Here is a 13,518-nt window from a genome sequence, read left to right as displayed (position 1 = left end):
AAATTATTTCAAAAATTTGAGCCGGAAAAAAAATGACGTGAAAATAACGGAACTCACCCAAAGTCTTCCGTTCATGTTAGCAGTAAAAAGCACGACTCCAAATAGAAAATAATTTATGAAAAGTAAGTTGAGATTGGCCAAAATTTGTAAATACAATTGGCACGGAATTGATTTGTCTCTTTTTCTATTAATGAATTATTACTATTTTTTTCATTAACTTCAGCACAATGTTTTATAACAGGTTATGTATGTGTTTGGTATTGAATATCAAGCAAAATATTGGCCGAATATTATTTGGAAGGTGCACGTTGCCGGGAATGTTATAAATCTCTCAATGTGACCGATAAGATGAAATAATTTTGATAGTTTAGTGCTTAACATTCTTGTGGCCCTTAATTTTCTATATATGTGCGCTTTCGGTGCTTTTCTTATGTCTGCATTCGTTGACCCAATTGAATGTGTGTAGGCAACGCGTTTGATTGTATATGTTTGATATGTTTAGACGGCATTGTTAAAGGCAAATAGGGAATTAAATGGAACGCGCATGTACAAAATTGACAGCTGATTTTGTGTCCAACGTCAACAAAAGAAGCATGTAAGCGAACAATTGAATTGCTACTGTCAATGTTAACACACATTGTGATTCAAAGCCAGAGTTTTAGGTTAAGAATAAACCGATGCTATGTTTGCCATCAAAAAATTTAAACTGTTGAATAAACTAGTGGTTAAAAATCAGTTACGATCGCTAGGTATATGTGTGCCATGTGCCTTTTGTTTCATTCAAATATATCAGCTATTTTTCTCGCAATTAATTTAACATTCGGAATTTGATGAAAATTATACATTTTCATTGGATTTTCTTTTAGATATTCGGCAGAAATCAAATTCTCCAAGAAAGATGAGTAAAATTGTGTGGATTGATATGGAAATGACCGGCTTAAACTTGCACAAAGATCGTATAATGGAAATAGCATGTTTAATAACCGATAATTCATTGAATGTGGTGGCTGAACATCCAACAGTTGTTATAAATCAACCAGATTCTCTGCTTGATTCAATGGATGAATGGTGCACAACAACGCACACTCAGGTACATTTATCGATCTTTTCAAAAAGCAATACACTGCATAACTGTGTGAACCATTCCATAAGACAACTATGTGCATGTAAAATGAGTTTTCTTTAATTAAAAAGTTCAAATGTTAACATGTCAACATGATTTTGGAAAATTTAACTGAAAATGCTTAATCATTTTTGTTTGTTTTTTTCATTATAGACTGGCCTGCTGGCGGAATGCAAAAATTCGAAAGTCACAGAAAAACAGGCCGAGGATTTAATACTGAATTTTCTTAATGAAAACAACATTAAATCGTTTTCGAGCCCATTGGCCGGCAATAGTGTGTACATGGATCGTATGTTTCTTAGAGAATATATGCCACGGATCGATTCGCATCTTCATTATCGTATCATTGATGTATCAACGATAAAAGAGCTCTGCAAACGATGGAATGGTTCATTATTTTCGAATGTACCATCAAAAAAGAACGTGCATCGAGGTCTGAGTGATATCGAGGAGTCAATCAATGAACTGAAGTATTATAAGCAATTCATGTTTTTGCCAGAATAATCTCAAATATGTAGTCTATTATCATCAGTTATCAAGCACTCACCAATTTTACCAATTCAAAATAATGAATGCGTTTAATACCAATTGTATCTACTATAAAAGAAACCAATTATAGATAAAGACATATTCCAGTTTTAATATATGCGTCGTATTATTTCATCTGTACAAAATAAGCAAGTAATAACGCACAATCAATACAATTAATCATTTGATTTTTCATCACATAACAATGCAGTACGATTTTATTGGATTTATCGCAGCTATATTGATTGCTGGCGGTGGTGCATATGGATATTTCAAATCTGGTAGGAAAGAATTTGGAAAGAAACATTTCTTTTACTATTTTGTTAAATTTCTCTTTTTGTGTGTGTGTGTGTGTTTTCAAAGGCTCCGTCGCATCAATTGTTGCTGGTCTGATCTTTGCAATTCTTTTGGGTAAGTTTAAATTGAGCAATTAGTAATATTATTTTAACATTCAACATTATAAAAACTGCATTTTTAGCTATTGGTGCATATTTAAATTCACGTTCGGGATCGCCACCAAAGCCTCTTCTTGAATTTTGTAAGTACAAGATCCCATTGAACTTTTTTTTTCTATTATTGAAAAAAAAAAAAAACATTTTTCCTAATGGAAAATTCTAGGTGTGCTCTTAATTTTGGCCGGATTAATGGGATATCGTTGGTATAATGGATCATTTGTACCAGCTGGAATTGTGACTTGCATTGCCGCTGGAGCCTTTGTAATTAACATGTTCATTTATTACGATGATCTTCACGCACAACTTTTCTAAAAAATTATATTTCTTTTAGATATTTCGATTTTTATACAATAAATATATTCAAATAAAAAGAGTGCCAAAAGCGATTAATTCATGTGTATTTGATATTGTACAAATACTTGTTGACATTTGTTTTTTATATAGATATACTATTTCTATGTATTAGTAAACAACAGAGTTATAGCAAGATGACATTTCGTCTATTAATGTTTGACATTTTGGTTTGACCTGTTGTGAATAAAATCCAGAAAAATGCCCGTCGATTTGATCAGCTATTTATATGCGGCCACAGTTGCTGCCGGAGGAATTGCTGGCTACGTTAAAGCTGGTATTATTTTAGTTAAATCAATAACCTTACAATTTATTATAACAATAAACTTATTTTGTTGTTGTTTAAGGTTCGATACCATCTCTCTCCGCTGGATTGGCGTTTGGTGCAATTTTGGGTAAGAATTGCAGCGATGCACCCACTTTATAATTTTATATTTATTTTTGTTTTTCATTTTAACAAGAATATTTCATTTGAATCGATTTTTCATTTAATTAGGTTATGGTGCGCACTTGAATTCACAGAGCCCACCGAAACCACTATTCCAATTGGGTGAGTGTGCAATTTATTTAAAAATGGTTTTCAAATTCATTGTTGCGGCAATTTATTTACATGTAATTTTATTGTTATAGGTGCATCATTAACACTGGCAGGAATAATGTACATGCGTTACGCGAAGAGTGGAAAAATTATGCCGGCTGGTGTGATCTGCTTGCTTTCAGCTGCTTCATTCGTTCGCAATGTGATTGTTTACAATCAACATCTTCCAGTTATTGGTCGAGGCCAATGGTAGACGCGTAAAACATTTGCATTTTAACCGGAAAATAAAACTTTATATTTTATGGGAATAAGAGATTTTTTAATTCCATCGCCCATGAATATTTTTTTACACCAAACTCTGTAGACTTTTCATAGCTAAAATAAATAAGGGTGCCCTCCTTCTACTAGTACCCCTAATTTTCATTGGAAATTTTCCAGACTTTCAGAATCCTTTTTTTTTGCAAAACGATTTTAAACCTTGATGATACATCAAGCCATAGAAGAAAAAAACTCAAGTCCTTTTTTTTCTTGCAAAAACCAATTCAATACTTCTATTTTGATTTACAACTTTATTCAGCAAAGAAAGTTTTCCCAGAACTATGTAGTTCTTGCAGTACCTTATCATTTTAATTTAGATCAATGAAGGGAACCAATGTGAATAGCTAAGACCGGAGTCTCTGTGTAAGATGCGGCTTCGGCTGGAAGATATATGAGCATCGCCGGTATCATTAACAGTCACGTTTGTGCCGGTGCAGATGCCGCCATCTCATTCACCAGAGATAATATCACAATACACTCCAGCTGGCAATTTTGTATTCAAAACTTTATCATTTGTTCTGTATTCCTTATTGAATGCGATGAACGCGCGATTTGTTTCCCTTCATTATCATACCACATTTCAATTGGTTCTTCATCAGCAGCAACGCGAAAGGAAACCATTTTTTTAATTTCAGGGCACACCCATCCATTTCCGCATTTCCAATCGTCGTCATTATAGGTGACAACATATTTTCTTGTTTATCTTGCGGAGGACCCTGACTGTTGTCAGAAAATTCGAATGAGCTCATTATGTGAACATTGCCATAAGGATGTGCCAAAGCAAATGCACTTGCCATAAAATACCAATTTTTTTTTATTTTAAACATTTTGATACGTCAGAACTTCGCCGTCAGAGAGGCTCCAAGTGTCGTGATTGTCAACGAAAACCAAAGCATCCTTAATTACGTGATCAATTTCTCCCAAATGCCAAATGTCGTAGGTTATTCAATTCCCTCCAACCTTGAAATGCTCTGCCAATTACGGAAGAAAAACCAAAATCGATAACTGCACCCTAAAATTGAAAAGGTAAGGTCAAATATTTTTTTATTATTTTTTTTTTACTTATACAATAAACGGTCTTGTACAATAAACGGTCTTGATTTTTTTTCGAATGCATGTTCAAGGTTCAAATTTTTGACACCGTCATAAATGCTTTTCAAATTATCTGGCCACATATAGTTTGCGGAATCTACAAGTTTTTATAAAAAGAAAATATTCTGTAAGCTTTCTCTTACCTACATGGAAAACAGCTATCCCGAAATCAATAAAATCATTTAGTAAATGAATAATTTTACGCTGAACGTATTCATTCGTTTGATTTAAATCACGTAAACCGTTAATTTGACAATTGCGAACTTCATATTTATCTTTAGGGTTGGAAATTTCACACACTGGTTTATGAAGTCGCTCGGCCTGAATGATAAACCTGGATCTGTGCGTGATCCTCCAGTTCCAACACTTAGTCCCATGACTTCAGTCATATGGTTGAGAACAACATCAATATAGATACACACAACAACAGCATTACAGCGTCGTACCATTTTAGCAAATTCCATTACGCGTTTTATGCCGATAAGAAATTGGCTGATAGCGTTCAAACCTACGGGAATTCGTGTGATTTTTAACCTTTACTCAAGAGTTTTTTACCTGAACACCAGCAAACCTATTTGGACCTAAAAATCGTTCACATTCATTGTCAATATCAGTCCATTTCCATTCGAATAAACGAACGATTACACTTCGACCGGGTGCAAAATGTGGATCTTTATAGCGGTCGTCTGTAAAGCTCACTACAACAAGCATGTGAACTACAAATAATTTTTGAAATGCTATCTTTTTCGGCCACATATTTTCACTTTCTATCGTAGTTTCTCATACAAACTGTTGAGACACAACGTGGCTGTTGAAAAATGGTTTTTGACACAAAACTGTAAGCTATCCAGAGAGCTAATGAATAAGATTAATTTGCATATGTATACATGAAAAAGAGAGATAGAGAGTTTGGAACCATGTTGTATTCCTTTTCCGTCATTTGTGAATACACCTGGTTACATAACAACAGAATGAATGTTTCTAAATATTTACCCTGTAGAAGAAGACATCATAAAAATAAATAAGAAATAAGGGGGTTTTGTAAAAAAAACTATGCAAAGTTTCACATCACATACAGTAAAGTTATTTCGTCGTCCTACCGATATGCAATTTTCAACGCCGACAAAGAAGCATCTGGAACTCGAAACGACCGATAAAGAAATATGTGGTTTGCCCATAAAATATTCGTTTAGTGTCAAGAGAGCAACGCTTATTCTAAACATGGCAACCAATTTCTCTAAACAACAAAATCGAGGAAGCTACCGAAGCACAACCATCGCTCATAATTGCGTAGAATCGTGATATTGCTAATTTGCATTAAAAGTCTTATGAAGTAGCCGAACAACGTGTTGCTATATCAATCAATATAGTTGATAGAAAAGAACTGTTAAATTTTTATTCGAGAACGCTTTGTTGACAATTCGCTATGTATTTTGTTAGATTTTAAATGGAACAGAAATTGTTGTACAAAATTAAATAGATGTTTTTTTTTTTTTGAAATCATTTATGAATGTTTACTCTTCGTTTTCTGTGCCATCGCTTGGTTCTTGAAGACTTGATTCATCATGTGCCGTTGAACCGTTCACTTCATCCATTTCTTCTTCGGTATTGGCATCATTATTTGTTTTACTATCATTGGTTTTACTAGATTTCTTCTCTTTGATTGTTTTTCGGAATGAATCGAGTGCTTCGCGCAGTGGATCAATAAAATTTTCAAATTCAATCTCTTCCAGTGCCGCAAACACATTATCCGATGACAATGATTTGTGCTTTTGTTTCCGTGCGGCAGCTGCTGTTGACGATGTCAAATAAATTACTGTGGAAAATGTTAAATAAAAATCAAACCATAAGTGACTTGTTTTCTAAATTGTTCTCAGTTATTGTCGCAGAGTTGAACACTTCTATTCCTTCGTGTTTGTATAAATGTAAGTACTCACTGAAAATAGATGCAGCTCTAGCAATTGCGGATCGTGCCTCTTTTCCAACATTAATTCCATCGGGCAAAGCATCCTTAATTAGTCGAGTTACAACCGTGGCTGGTAAATTGAGATCTTGAATTTTATCCACCATTTTACTTGGATTCGCCTATCTACAAATTCCAAAGAAATTGATTTGAAACGAACCGACTAATGAAAACAAATTCAATTCGTGTTAAATGTGTAGTGATATTTGTAAAACTGTTTGTTGTTGGCGGGAAACAGCACTTCTGAATTGTCAAATTAATACCGCTGTACTAGATTATTCTGATGTGCGGTAGTCAATTCGAATATCATTTTTTTTTTTGAATATTCCTTATAAAATAATATTATTATTGTTAAAGTTCAAAGAGAACATCGTTTTCTTAATTATTTTACTATAGTTATTCCGAATCGTTTGCCAAGTGAACTTTACAGAAAACGTATTAGATTTTCGAAACATAAAATTCATAGTTCTAATATACAAACGTCATTTAGTATTACAATAGTAAACAATGCTATTTCAATCAGCTGCATCAATTTATCAAAAAATCAAGCAAAACAAATCAAGCGTCGTTCACAAAATAGCGCCAAAGTTAGTCGATCAGTGTATTAGAAAAATTATGGCTCCGCCGACGAAAAAATCAAAAACCGAAGAAGAAACAAATGAATCAGAATTTTTGAGCATATTTGAAGATGATCGAAAAAAAGCAGCGAAAAATATTCTCGATTTCAAATTCAATAAATCAAGAGTACGTATTTTGAACAAGCAAAATGACGTGAAGCAAAATTCAAATGGAATCATTTACTGGATGTTTCGAGATCAGCGTGTTCAAGACAATTGGGCATTTTTATTTGCACAAAAGTTAGCAATGAAAAATCAAGTACCACTTCATGTGTGTTTTTGTTTATTGCCAAAGTTTCTCGATGCAAATACACGCCATTACAAATTTCTTGGTAATTTGCATCTCATTAACAAATCACTTATAATTTCAATATGGAGAGAGGTGAACATCAATAATCCGGTCTGTTTTATTTTTTTCACTCTAGTAAAAGGTTTGCAAGAAATTGAAGAAGAATGTAATACGCTGGACATAAATTTCCATTTATTTTATGGTGACGGTGGTACTGAAGTACCGAAATTCGTGCAAAAAAGTTCAATGGGAGCGGTTGTTTGTGATTTTTGCCCATTACGTGTACCAATGCAATGGATTGAAAATCTTAAGAAAAGTATACCAGCTGATATTCCGATTATCCAAGTGGACGCACACAACATTGTACCCGTTTGGGTTACATCGGACAAACAAGAATATGCCGCACGCACCATTCGAAATAAAATAGTCAGCAAATTGAGCGATTATTTAACCGAATTTCCACCATTGGTGAAGCATCCACACAAAAGTGAATTAAAATATTCAAAACCAGACTGGATCAATTGCTGGAAACATGTTGATATTAAAGAACTGCCAGAAATAACATGGGCAACACCCGGCTACAAAGGTGGCATCAAACAGCTGGAAATTTTCTGTTTGAAACGTTTGAAGGATTATGCTACAAAGCGAAATGATCCAACGTTGAATTTTTTATCCGATCTTTCGCCATGGTTTCATTTCGGTGAGTCTTCATTCCTCGAAACTAATTGAAATTAAATTTATTTTATACATATTTCTGTCTCAAGGTCAAATTGCACCGCAGCGAGCCATTCTACAGGTGTCGAAATATAAAAAATTTAAAGAAAGCGTCGAAGCATTTCGCGAAGAAGCCATCGTTCGTCGTGAACTCGCAGACAATTTTTGCTTTTTTAATGAACACTATGATTCGTTGAAAGGTTGCACATCGTGGGCACAAAAAACGCTCAATGACCATCGCAAAGATAAGCGAGAATGGACTTATACGGTGGAAGAATTTGAACAAGCAAAAACGCACGATGATCTGTGGAATTCAGCGCAAATCCAACTCAATAAAGAGGGAAAAATGCACGGTTTTCTTCGAATGTATTGGGCCAAGAAGATTTTGGAGTGGTCAGAATCTCCGGAAAGTGCACTTACCACAGCTATCTATTTGAATGATTATTACAGCATGGATGGTATGTGTTAATCGTACACTGTAGGAAACTATTTGAATCAAATTGTCATTGTTTTAATAATGGTTCGCAGGAAGAGACCCAAATGGTTACGTAGGATGTATGTGGTCTATTGGAGGTGATACAAAAAATTGTCCACTATTTGAGAATCGAAAAAAAAAATTAAATATTTTCCTTTTGCGATTTTTCTATATAGGAATCCATGATCAAGGCTGGACAGAACGGGCAATTTTCGGAAAAATCAGATACATGAACTATGCAGGATGTAAAAGAAAATTTGATGTGAATGCATTCGTCGCTCGTTACGGAGGAAAAGTCCATCAAAAATCCAAAAAATAAACTGCACAAAGCTGATCTCACATTACCAGTGAGCTAAAACTTAAAATAAGTTATCATGAGAAAGTACCTTTAACACACTTAAAGATTCATTTTTATGGACTTGATGAATTTTCAGATTTGGTTTGAATAATAAAGTTGTCATTAATAAATATTTTCATTTCTTGAAAGTGCTTCACTCTATCTAGATGTTTGTTTGTCAACGGTGTTTTACAATTTATAATACGTTGCAAACAGAAAACCCGAAATCTCCATATTCAATTCAATGTATGAAATTGGTAAATGAAAGACCAATTTATTCAATCGCCGAGAACTGTTAATAATCCGATTAACACTGTAAGCATTTGTTGTGCAAAAATACATCGGCAACGATCTAACTCACAAAAAAATATGTGGTGAATCATCGGTATGTTGAACTACTACTACACTTTTGTTAAAAAAATTTATCGTAACACCACACCAACACATCGATGCCTCTATGGAATTACTCATACGCATGACATTCACACGGTTGTTTGTGTATATAGTATAGTTGTTGCCGCAGAGCAAGTTCAAGAGTTGCTTACACTCCGTAAGACTTTTGTATATTTTACGATGGGCTTCTTTTAAATCGATCGTGCACCTCATAGTCATTATCATATTCAATCACTACCGACGACTGCAACATCGTGTATTTGTGATATTTTTTTTCCTTGTACGTTTTGTTCTACATAACTGCAGCCAGTTCAAATCGACAAATTAAATAAAAAAATAAGATATATATGCATGTATAAATGTTATATATATTCAATGAGAAAACCTGAAACACAAACAAATTAAAAAGAAACGACGTGAAAAAGAATTCTCTAATCAACGAAGATAAGGTGTAAATAAACGAATGCATTGTTTGTTCTTCATTCCGCGTTTTTAGAAACAAAAACAACAACATGGAAAACCGAAATGTAAGTGGAACTAAACGAGACTATATTTCTCATAATTTTGCATATTTTTTTTATCACAAAAATGTATTGAAAGATTTAAATTATGTGTAATTCATTTAAAATTGAATGTGTGCGCGTCATTGAGTCATTGTTGTTGTGATTCTTTTGAAATTCATCTCTGAACGAATAGAGAATTTAGTGGAAAAAAAAAACTATTTATTAGGAAAAAATATTTAAAAAAAAAAATTGTTTTCATTTGGTGTTTTAGCAATATCAAAATATAGCTACAATGAGTATGCTCAAAAATGCCGTCGGGCCAATGCAACCAAAATATTCGGAACAACACCGTCGCTTGTCATCGACACCCTTACAATTGAACATTGATGCACAACAAAGTCAATATAATGAAGATTTGCTGCCACCACCCAGCCCGGTCAGCTCATCGTATAGTGAACTGAGACGGGCTACTGAAAATCCATACCCAACAATGCCAATTTATCCATCAACATCACAACATCCACCACAACACACATATGCAAATATATACCAATCCGATTATACGTATGCTTCCAGTCTTAGGCAAATTTATCGGTGAGTCATATGTTATAGTATACAGTAATACATAGTTGTAACCACTAAATAAAAACAAAATATTTTTCTCTCATTTATCCATTCATGTTTTTTTTCTCCCATCTAATAGAACGCCCGAATCTGTGGATCAAACGCAAATATCATCGCCATATGAATCAATCTACGAACCGATCAATTCACGTCCGCCAAGCCAAATGTCCAATCGCTCTAATTATCCATCGTATTCGTCTTCGTCATCGGCCTACGTGAACGGTGGCCGAAGTAGTAACAGTAGCATTAGTGGAAGTAATCTTCATTTAGCATCACCGAAAAATCCAACGAATAATTCAATGATTCCGGGAGTGGGAGTGGGAGCGGGAGCGGGTGGCGGTAAAAATTTTCGTGAAGCTGAAGTTGATGTCTTAACTGAGCTATTAGTTCAGTCGATGAATATGGGCGCTGATACGGATAGTTTTGGCATTTGTGTGCAATGTGGTAAAAAGGTGATTGGCGAAGGATCCGGTTGTACGGCCATGGAGCAAATTTATCACATCGAATGCTTTACGTGCTGCCAATGCCAAATTAATTTGCAGGGAAAACCATTTTATGCTCTGGATGGAAAACCGTGCTGTGAGGAGGACTATTTGAATACCCTTGAAAAATGTTCGGTGTGTGTTAAACCAATATTGGAGCGAATTCTACGTGCCAATGGAAAACCATATCATCCAAAATGTTTCTGTTGTGTTGTATGTGGAAAAAGTTTAGATGGTGTTCCATTTACCGTTGATGCTACCAATCAAAATCATTGCATTGAAGATTTCCATAAGTAAGTGTCAACATTATTTTGTTTTGATTTCTCATTGTGTTTTTTTCAACATGTTTTATGTTTAATATGTTGTTGCAGGAAATTCGCGCCACGTTGCTGCGTTTGCAAGTTACCAATAATGCCGGAACCGGGAGAAGATGAAACTGTTCGTGTCGTTGCATTGGATCGAAGCTTTCACGTTGAATGTTATAAATGTGAAGTGAGTTTTGAAAACATTTCCATACAACAAAAATGTTTGTGTCACAATGAATTTGTTTTATGTTTATTTTCATTGTTTCTTTTTTTTTTTAATTCCATTTCTTAGGACTGCGATATGCTGTTGTCAAGTGAAGCTGAAGGTCGAGGGTGTTATCCACTTGACGATCATATATTGTGCAAGGCATGCAATGCAAAGCGCGTCCAAATGCTGACTAGTCGCATGACCACTGAATTATAATAATGCATTCCACGCACACAAGTTTATACATTTTACAAAATCTAAAACAAATTAAATTACTTCTTTCGCGAAAAGAAACAAAAAACTATTCCATACAAAAAAAATTATGCTTATTAAACAAACTTGAATATTTGATATATATGTATACACACATCGAATGGAGTATTATAAATGTGATGATTCAAAATTTAGAGTAATAATGATGTATTGAGAAAAATGGCAAAACCATAACAAAAACAAGGTACTCAACAACGCACAAATCACGTCAATAACCTCCAATGTATTTCAATAATATTCGTAAAAATATATGTATTGTGTACACAAATAATTACATCTTGTATATTGATTAAACTACCGAATGATTTTTTATTTTCTCATTTATGCACTTGACTGACATTAAAGACTTCTGTGCGCGTCTTGTAAAAAATATTCAGTAAAATCTTTCACTCAGAAATGACGAATTGGCAAAAACATATGTGATACAAATGGACATATAATTTCACGATGTAAAATTATATTACAACTTGTACAAAAGCCATATGACATTTTCCTAGAAGAATTTAGACTTGGCTAAGATTTTACGGTATTCATTTGCTTCTGCTGTTCGTTCCTCGACTGAGCGGAAGCTACGACGTTCGCCGTCCTTAGGATGGTCATGTTTATTCAATTCAATATAGATTTCGTCATTGTGTTTAAAGTCACCTTCTTTCCGAGGCATAACATGACAGTGCACATGCTACAATCAGTTTAATAAAAAGGCAGAGAGATTATTTTTTTTATTGTAATTGTTCATACACAGAGAGGTTATTAAAAGACAAAAAAAAAGTGCTTCACTTACCCGAACAGTTTGTCCAGCAAATTCACCATCTTGCACGGTCACCGTGCATGATGTTGTTTTGTAATATTCCTCAAGCATTCGCTGACATTTACACACGGCCATGAAGAAATCAACAATCTCTTCGGGCGTTAAATCCTTTAGCCGACTAACACAACGTCGTGTCGCCACCAAAATATCTAGTGCATTAAAAAATAATGTCTACATTTCAAAATTCGATAAAACATTACAAAATTAATCCAGGATTAGAAGCTTACGGCCAGTTACGACGCAACTGATATTTGTAAATGCAATACTCGATGGTGTTTCAAGAAATGTGGTTGATTTTGGAATCGGATTTTTCTCGAAAATAAAATATGGAGATTTTTCATTCTCAACCGTCAGAAATTCAGAATCTTTTGTGCACACTGATTTATCAGCTGGAATCATGCAATGTGGTGCCAATGTATAGACCTCATCACGACGATGACTGAAACATGGCATCCGTTTACGCGTATCATTTAGTAGATCCAATGAAATGCTTGCTGTTATACATTGTGGAACAGATGCATCGTCTTTATCGCATTCAGCCAAAATTTTACCCCATGGATCAACAATCTATAAATGAAGAAAGGATAAATTTATTTCATCTCTTCTGAATATACTCTATATAAATATGTACCATTCCATGTCCAAAGCTTCTGCGTTTTTCATTGTGGTAACCAATTTGCGTGGCCGCAAATACATAACACTGATTTTCAATGGCACGCGCTCGTAACAGAGATTCCCAATGAGCCAAACCGGTTGCATATGCAAATGCCGATGGATAGGTTAAGTAAGTGGCACCATTTTTACGTAAAATCGTACTAGCTTCGGGAAAACGTAAATCGTAACACTGGTTAAGGATAACATTTGGATTAGTTTCTGTTTTGAATGCATAAATCAAAGTTGTCTTACTATTAACAATCCAAGGCCACCCTGAAGCGGTGTATCCGTTAGAGGAGATACAAGGTTGTTTCCACTGCTAATCACTTTTGATTCCTGAAATCGAAATTCTGATGTTTCCACATCGAATAAATGTAGCTTTCGATAAACGGCAACCAATTCGCCCGCATTATTGATCACAATATGTGAATTATGCATTTTGTCTGTTTTTTCATTGTTCTAAAAGAA

At 34.4% G+C, this 13,518-nt stretch overlaps 7 protein-coding genes and 1 pseudogene across 7 annotated transcripts; 5 read left to right on the top strand and 3 right to left on the bottom strand.

Moving 5' to 3' along the window:
* The first annotated feature begins 591 nt into the window (after positions 1–591).
* On the top strand, positions 592–2,496 carry LOC116346503 (oligoribonuclease-like). The gene is made up of 6 exons (XM_031776585.1): positions 592–749; positions 867–1,090; positions 1,277–1,932; positions 2,015–2,062; positions 2,130–2,189; positions 2,270–2,496. Exons 1-3 carry the CDS (start codon positions 683–685, stop codon positions 1,625–1,627), a joined length of 642 nt encoding a protein of 213 aa, XP_031632445.1. The 5' UTR covers positions 592–682; the 3' UTR covers positions 1,628–1,932; positions 2,015–2,062; positions 2,130–2,189; positions 2,270–2,496.
* On the top strand, positions 1,857–2,418 carry LOC116346507 (transmembrane protein 14 homolog). Its single transcript, XM_031776588.1, has 3 exons — positions 1,857–1,932; positions 2,130–2,189; positions 2,270–2,418. The coding sequence occupies exons 1-3, from the start codon at positions 1,857–1,859 to the stop codon at positions 2,416–2,418; spliced, it is 285 nt and encodes a 94-aa protein (XP_031632448.1).
* Positions 2,497–2,597: 101 nt separating the features above from the next.
* On the top strand, positions 2,598–3,405 carry LOC116346504 (transmembrane protein 14 homolog). Its single transcript, XM_031776586.1, has 4 exons — positions 2,598–2,734; positions 2,805–2,852; positions 2,954–3,007; positions 3,088–3,405. The coding sequence occupies exons 1-4, from the start codon at positions 2,659–2,661 to the stop codon at positions 3,246–3,248; spliced, it is 339 nt and encodes a 112-aa protein (XP_031632446.1). The 5' UTR covers positions 2,598–2,658; the 3' UTR covers positions 3,249–3,405.
* A 221-nt stretch (positions 3,406–3,626) lies between these two features.
* Positions 3,627–4,312, bottom strand: LOC116346505 (annotated as a pseudogene).
* Positions 4,313–5,772: 1,460 nt separating this feature from the next.
* On the bottom strand, positions 5,773–6,621 carry LOC116346501 (DNA polymerase epsilon subunit 3-like). Its single transcript, XM_031776583.1, has 2 exons — positions 6,343–6,621; positions 5,773–6,221 (listed from the first exon to the last, which is right to left on the bottom strand). Exons 1-2 carry the CDS (start codon positions 6,473–6,475, stop codon positions 5,920–5,922), a joined length of 435 nt encoding a protein of 144 aa, XP_031632443.1. The 5' UTR covers positions 6,476–6,621; the 3' UTR covers positions 5,773–5,919.
* A 196-nt stretch (positions 6,622–6,817) lies between these two features.
* LOC116346499 (deoxyribodipyrimidine photo-lyase) lies at positions 6,818–8,934 on the top strand. The gene is made up of 5 exons (XM_031776581.1): positions 6,818–7,317; positions 7,411–7,974; positions 8,039–8,446; positions 8,517–8,561; positions 8,640–8,934. The coding sequence occupies exons 1-5, from the start codon at positions 6,876–6,878 to the stop codon at positions 8,780–8,782; spliced, it is 1,602 nt and encodes a 533-aa protein (XP_031632441.1). The 5' UTR covers positions 6,818–6,875; the 3' UTR covers positions 8,783–8,934.
* Positions 8,935–9,293: 359 nt separating this feature from the next.
* On the top strand, positions 9,294–11,859 carry LOC116346500 (lipoma-preferred partner homolog). Its single transcript, XM_031776582.1, has 5 exons — positions 9,294–9,720; positions 9,968–10,290; positions 10,400–11,095; positions 11,174–11,294; positions 11,400–11,859. Exons 1-5 carry the CDS (start codon positions 9,706–9,708, stop codon positions 11,529–11,531), a joined length of 1,287 nt encoding a protein of 428 aa, XP_031632442.1. The 5' UTR covers positions 9,294–9,705; the 3' UTR covers positions 11,532–11,859.
* LOC116346502 (nitrilase and fragile histidine triad fusion protein NitFhit) lies at positions 11,792–13,509 on the bottom strand (the record flags this gene model as incomplete). Its single annotated transcript, XM_031776584.1, has 5 exons — positions 11,792–12,267; positions 12,370–12,545; positions 12,624–12,963; positions 13,028–13,240; positions 13,303–13,509. Coding segments are annotated over 5 exons (1,122 nt in total), but the record flags the coding sequence as incomplete, so codon positions are not given.
* Between the last annotated feature and the right edge of the window lie 9 nt (positions 13,510–13,518).

This window comes from Contarinia nasturtii, unplaced genomic scaffold (genome assembly GCF_009176525.2).
Source record: "Contarinia nasturtii isolate CC-2019 unplaced genomic scaffold, AAFC_CNas_1.1 Cnas_scaffold_1562, whole genome shotgun sequence".
Lineage (NCBI taxonomy): Eukaryota > Metazoa > Arthropoda > Insecta > Diptera > Cecidomyiidae > Contarinia > Contarinia nasturtii.
Note: the sequence above shows the minus strand (reverse complement) of the source record. Positions and strands in the feature narration are given on the sequence as shown.

Excerpts from the sequence above, each read along its gene's own strand:
- LOC116346504 (XM_031776586.1), top strand. The coding sequence starts at position 2,659 with ATGCCCGTCGATTTGATCAGCTATTTATATGCGGCCACAGTTGCTGCC. Across the intron at positions 2,853-2,953 it reads GGCGTTTGGTGCAATTTTGG|GTTATGGTGCGCACTTGAAT; the intron begins GTAAGAATTGCA and ends TCATTTAATTAG. Across the intron at positions 3,008-3,087 it reads GAAACCACTATTCCAATTGG|GTGCATCATTAACACTGGCA; the intron begins GTGAGTGTGCAA and ends TTATTGTTATAG.
- LOC116346499 (XM_031776581.1), top strand. The coding sequence starts at position 6,876 with ATGCTATTTCAATCAGCTGCATCAATTTATCAAAAAATCAAGCAAAAC. Across the intron at positions 7,318-7,410 it reads ACGCCATTACAAATTTCTTG|TAAAAGGTTTGCAAGAAATT; the intron begins GTAATTTGCATC and ends TTTTCACTCTAG. Across the intron at positions 8,562-8,639 it reads ATGTATGTGGTCTATTGGAG|GAATCCATGATCAAGGCTGG; the intron begins GTGATACAAAAA and ends TTTTCTATATAG.
- LOC116346503 (XM_031776585.1), top strand. The coding sequence starts at position 683 with ATGTTTGCCATCAAAAAATTTAAACTGTTGAATAAACTAGTGGTTAAA. Across the intron at positions 750-866 it reads AAATCAGTTACGATCGCTAG|ATATTCGGCAGAAATCAAAT; the intron begins GTATATGTGTGC and ends ATTTTCTTTTAG. Across the intron at positions 1,091-1,276 it reads GCACAACAACGCACACTCAG|ACTGGCCTGCTGGCGGAATG; the intron begins GTACATTTATCG and ends TTTTCATTATAG.
- LOC116346507 (XM_031776588.1), top strand. The coding sequence starts at position 1,857 with ATGCAGTACGATTTTATTGGATTTATCGCAGCTATATTGATTGCTGGC. Across the intron at positions 1,933-2,129 it reads ATATGGATATTTCAAATCTG|CTATTGGTGCATATTTAAAT; the intron begins GTAGGAAAGAAT and ends CTGCATTTTTAG. Across the intron at positions 2,190-2,269 it reads AAAGCCTCTTCTTGAATTTT|GTGTGCTCTTAATTTTGGCC; the intron begins GTAAGTACAAGA and ends GGAAAATTCTAG.
- LOC116346500 (XM_031776582.1), top strand. Across the intron at positions 10,291-10,399 it reads AGTCTTAGGCAAATTTATCG|AACGCCCGAATCTGTGGATC; the intron begins GTGAGTCATATG and ends CCCATCTAATAG. Across the intron at positions 11,295-11,399 it reads TTGAATGTTATAAATGTGAA|GACTGCGATATGCTGTTGTC; the intron begins GTGAGTTTTGAA and ends TCCATTTCTTAG.
- LOC116346501 (XM_031776583.1), bottom strand. The coding sequence starts at position 6,475 with ATGGTGGATAAAATTCAAGATCTCAATTTACCAGCCACGGTTGTAACT. Across the intron at positions 6,222-6,342 it reads TAGAGCTGCATCTATTTTCA|TAATTTATTTGACATCGTCA; the intron begins GTGAGTACTTAC and ends CATTTTCCACAG.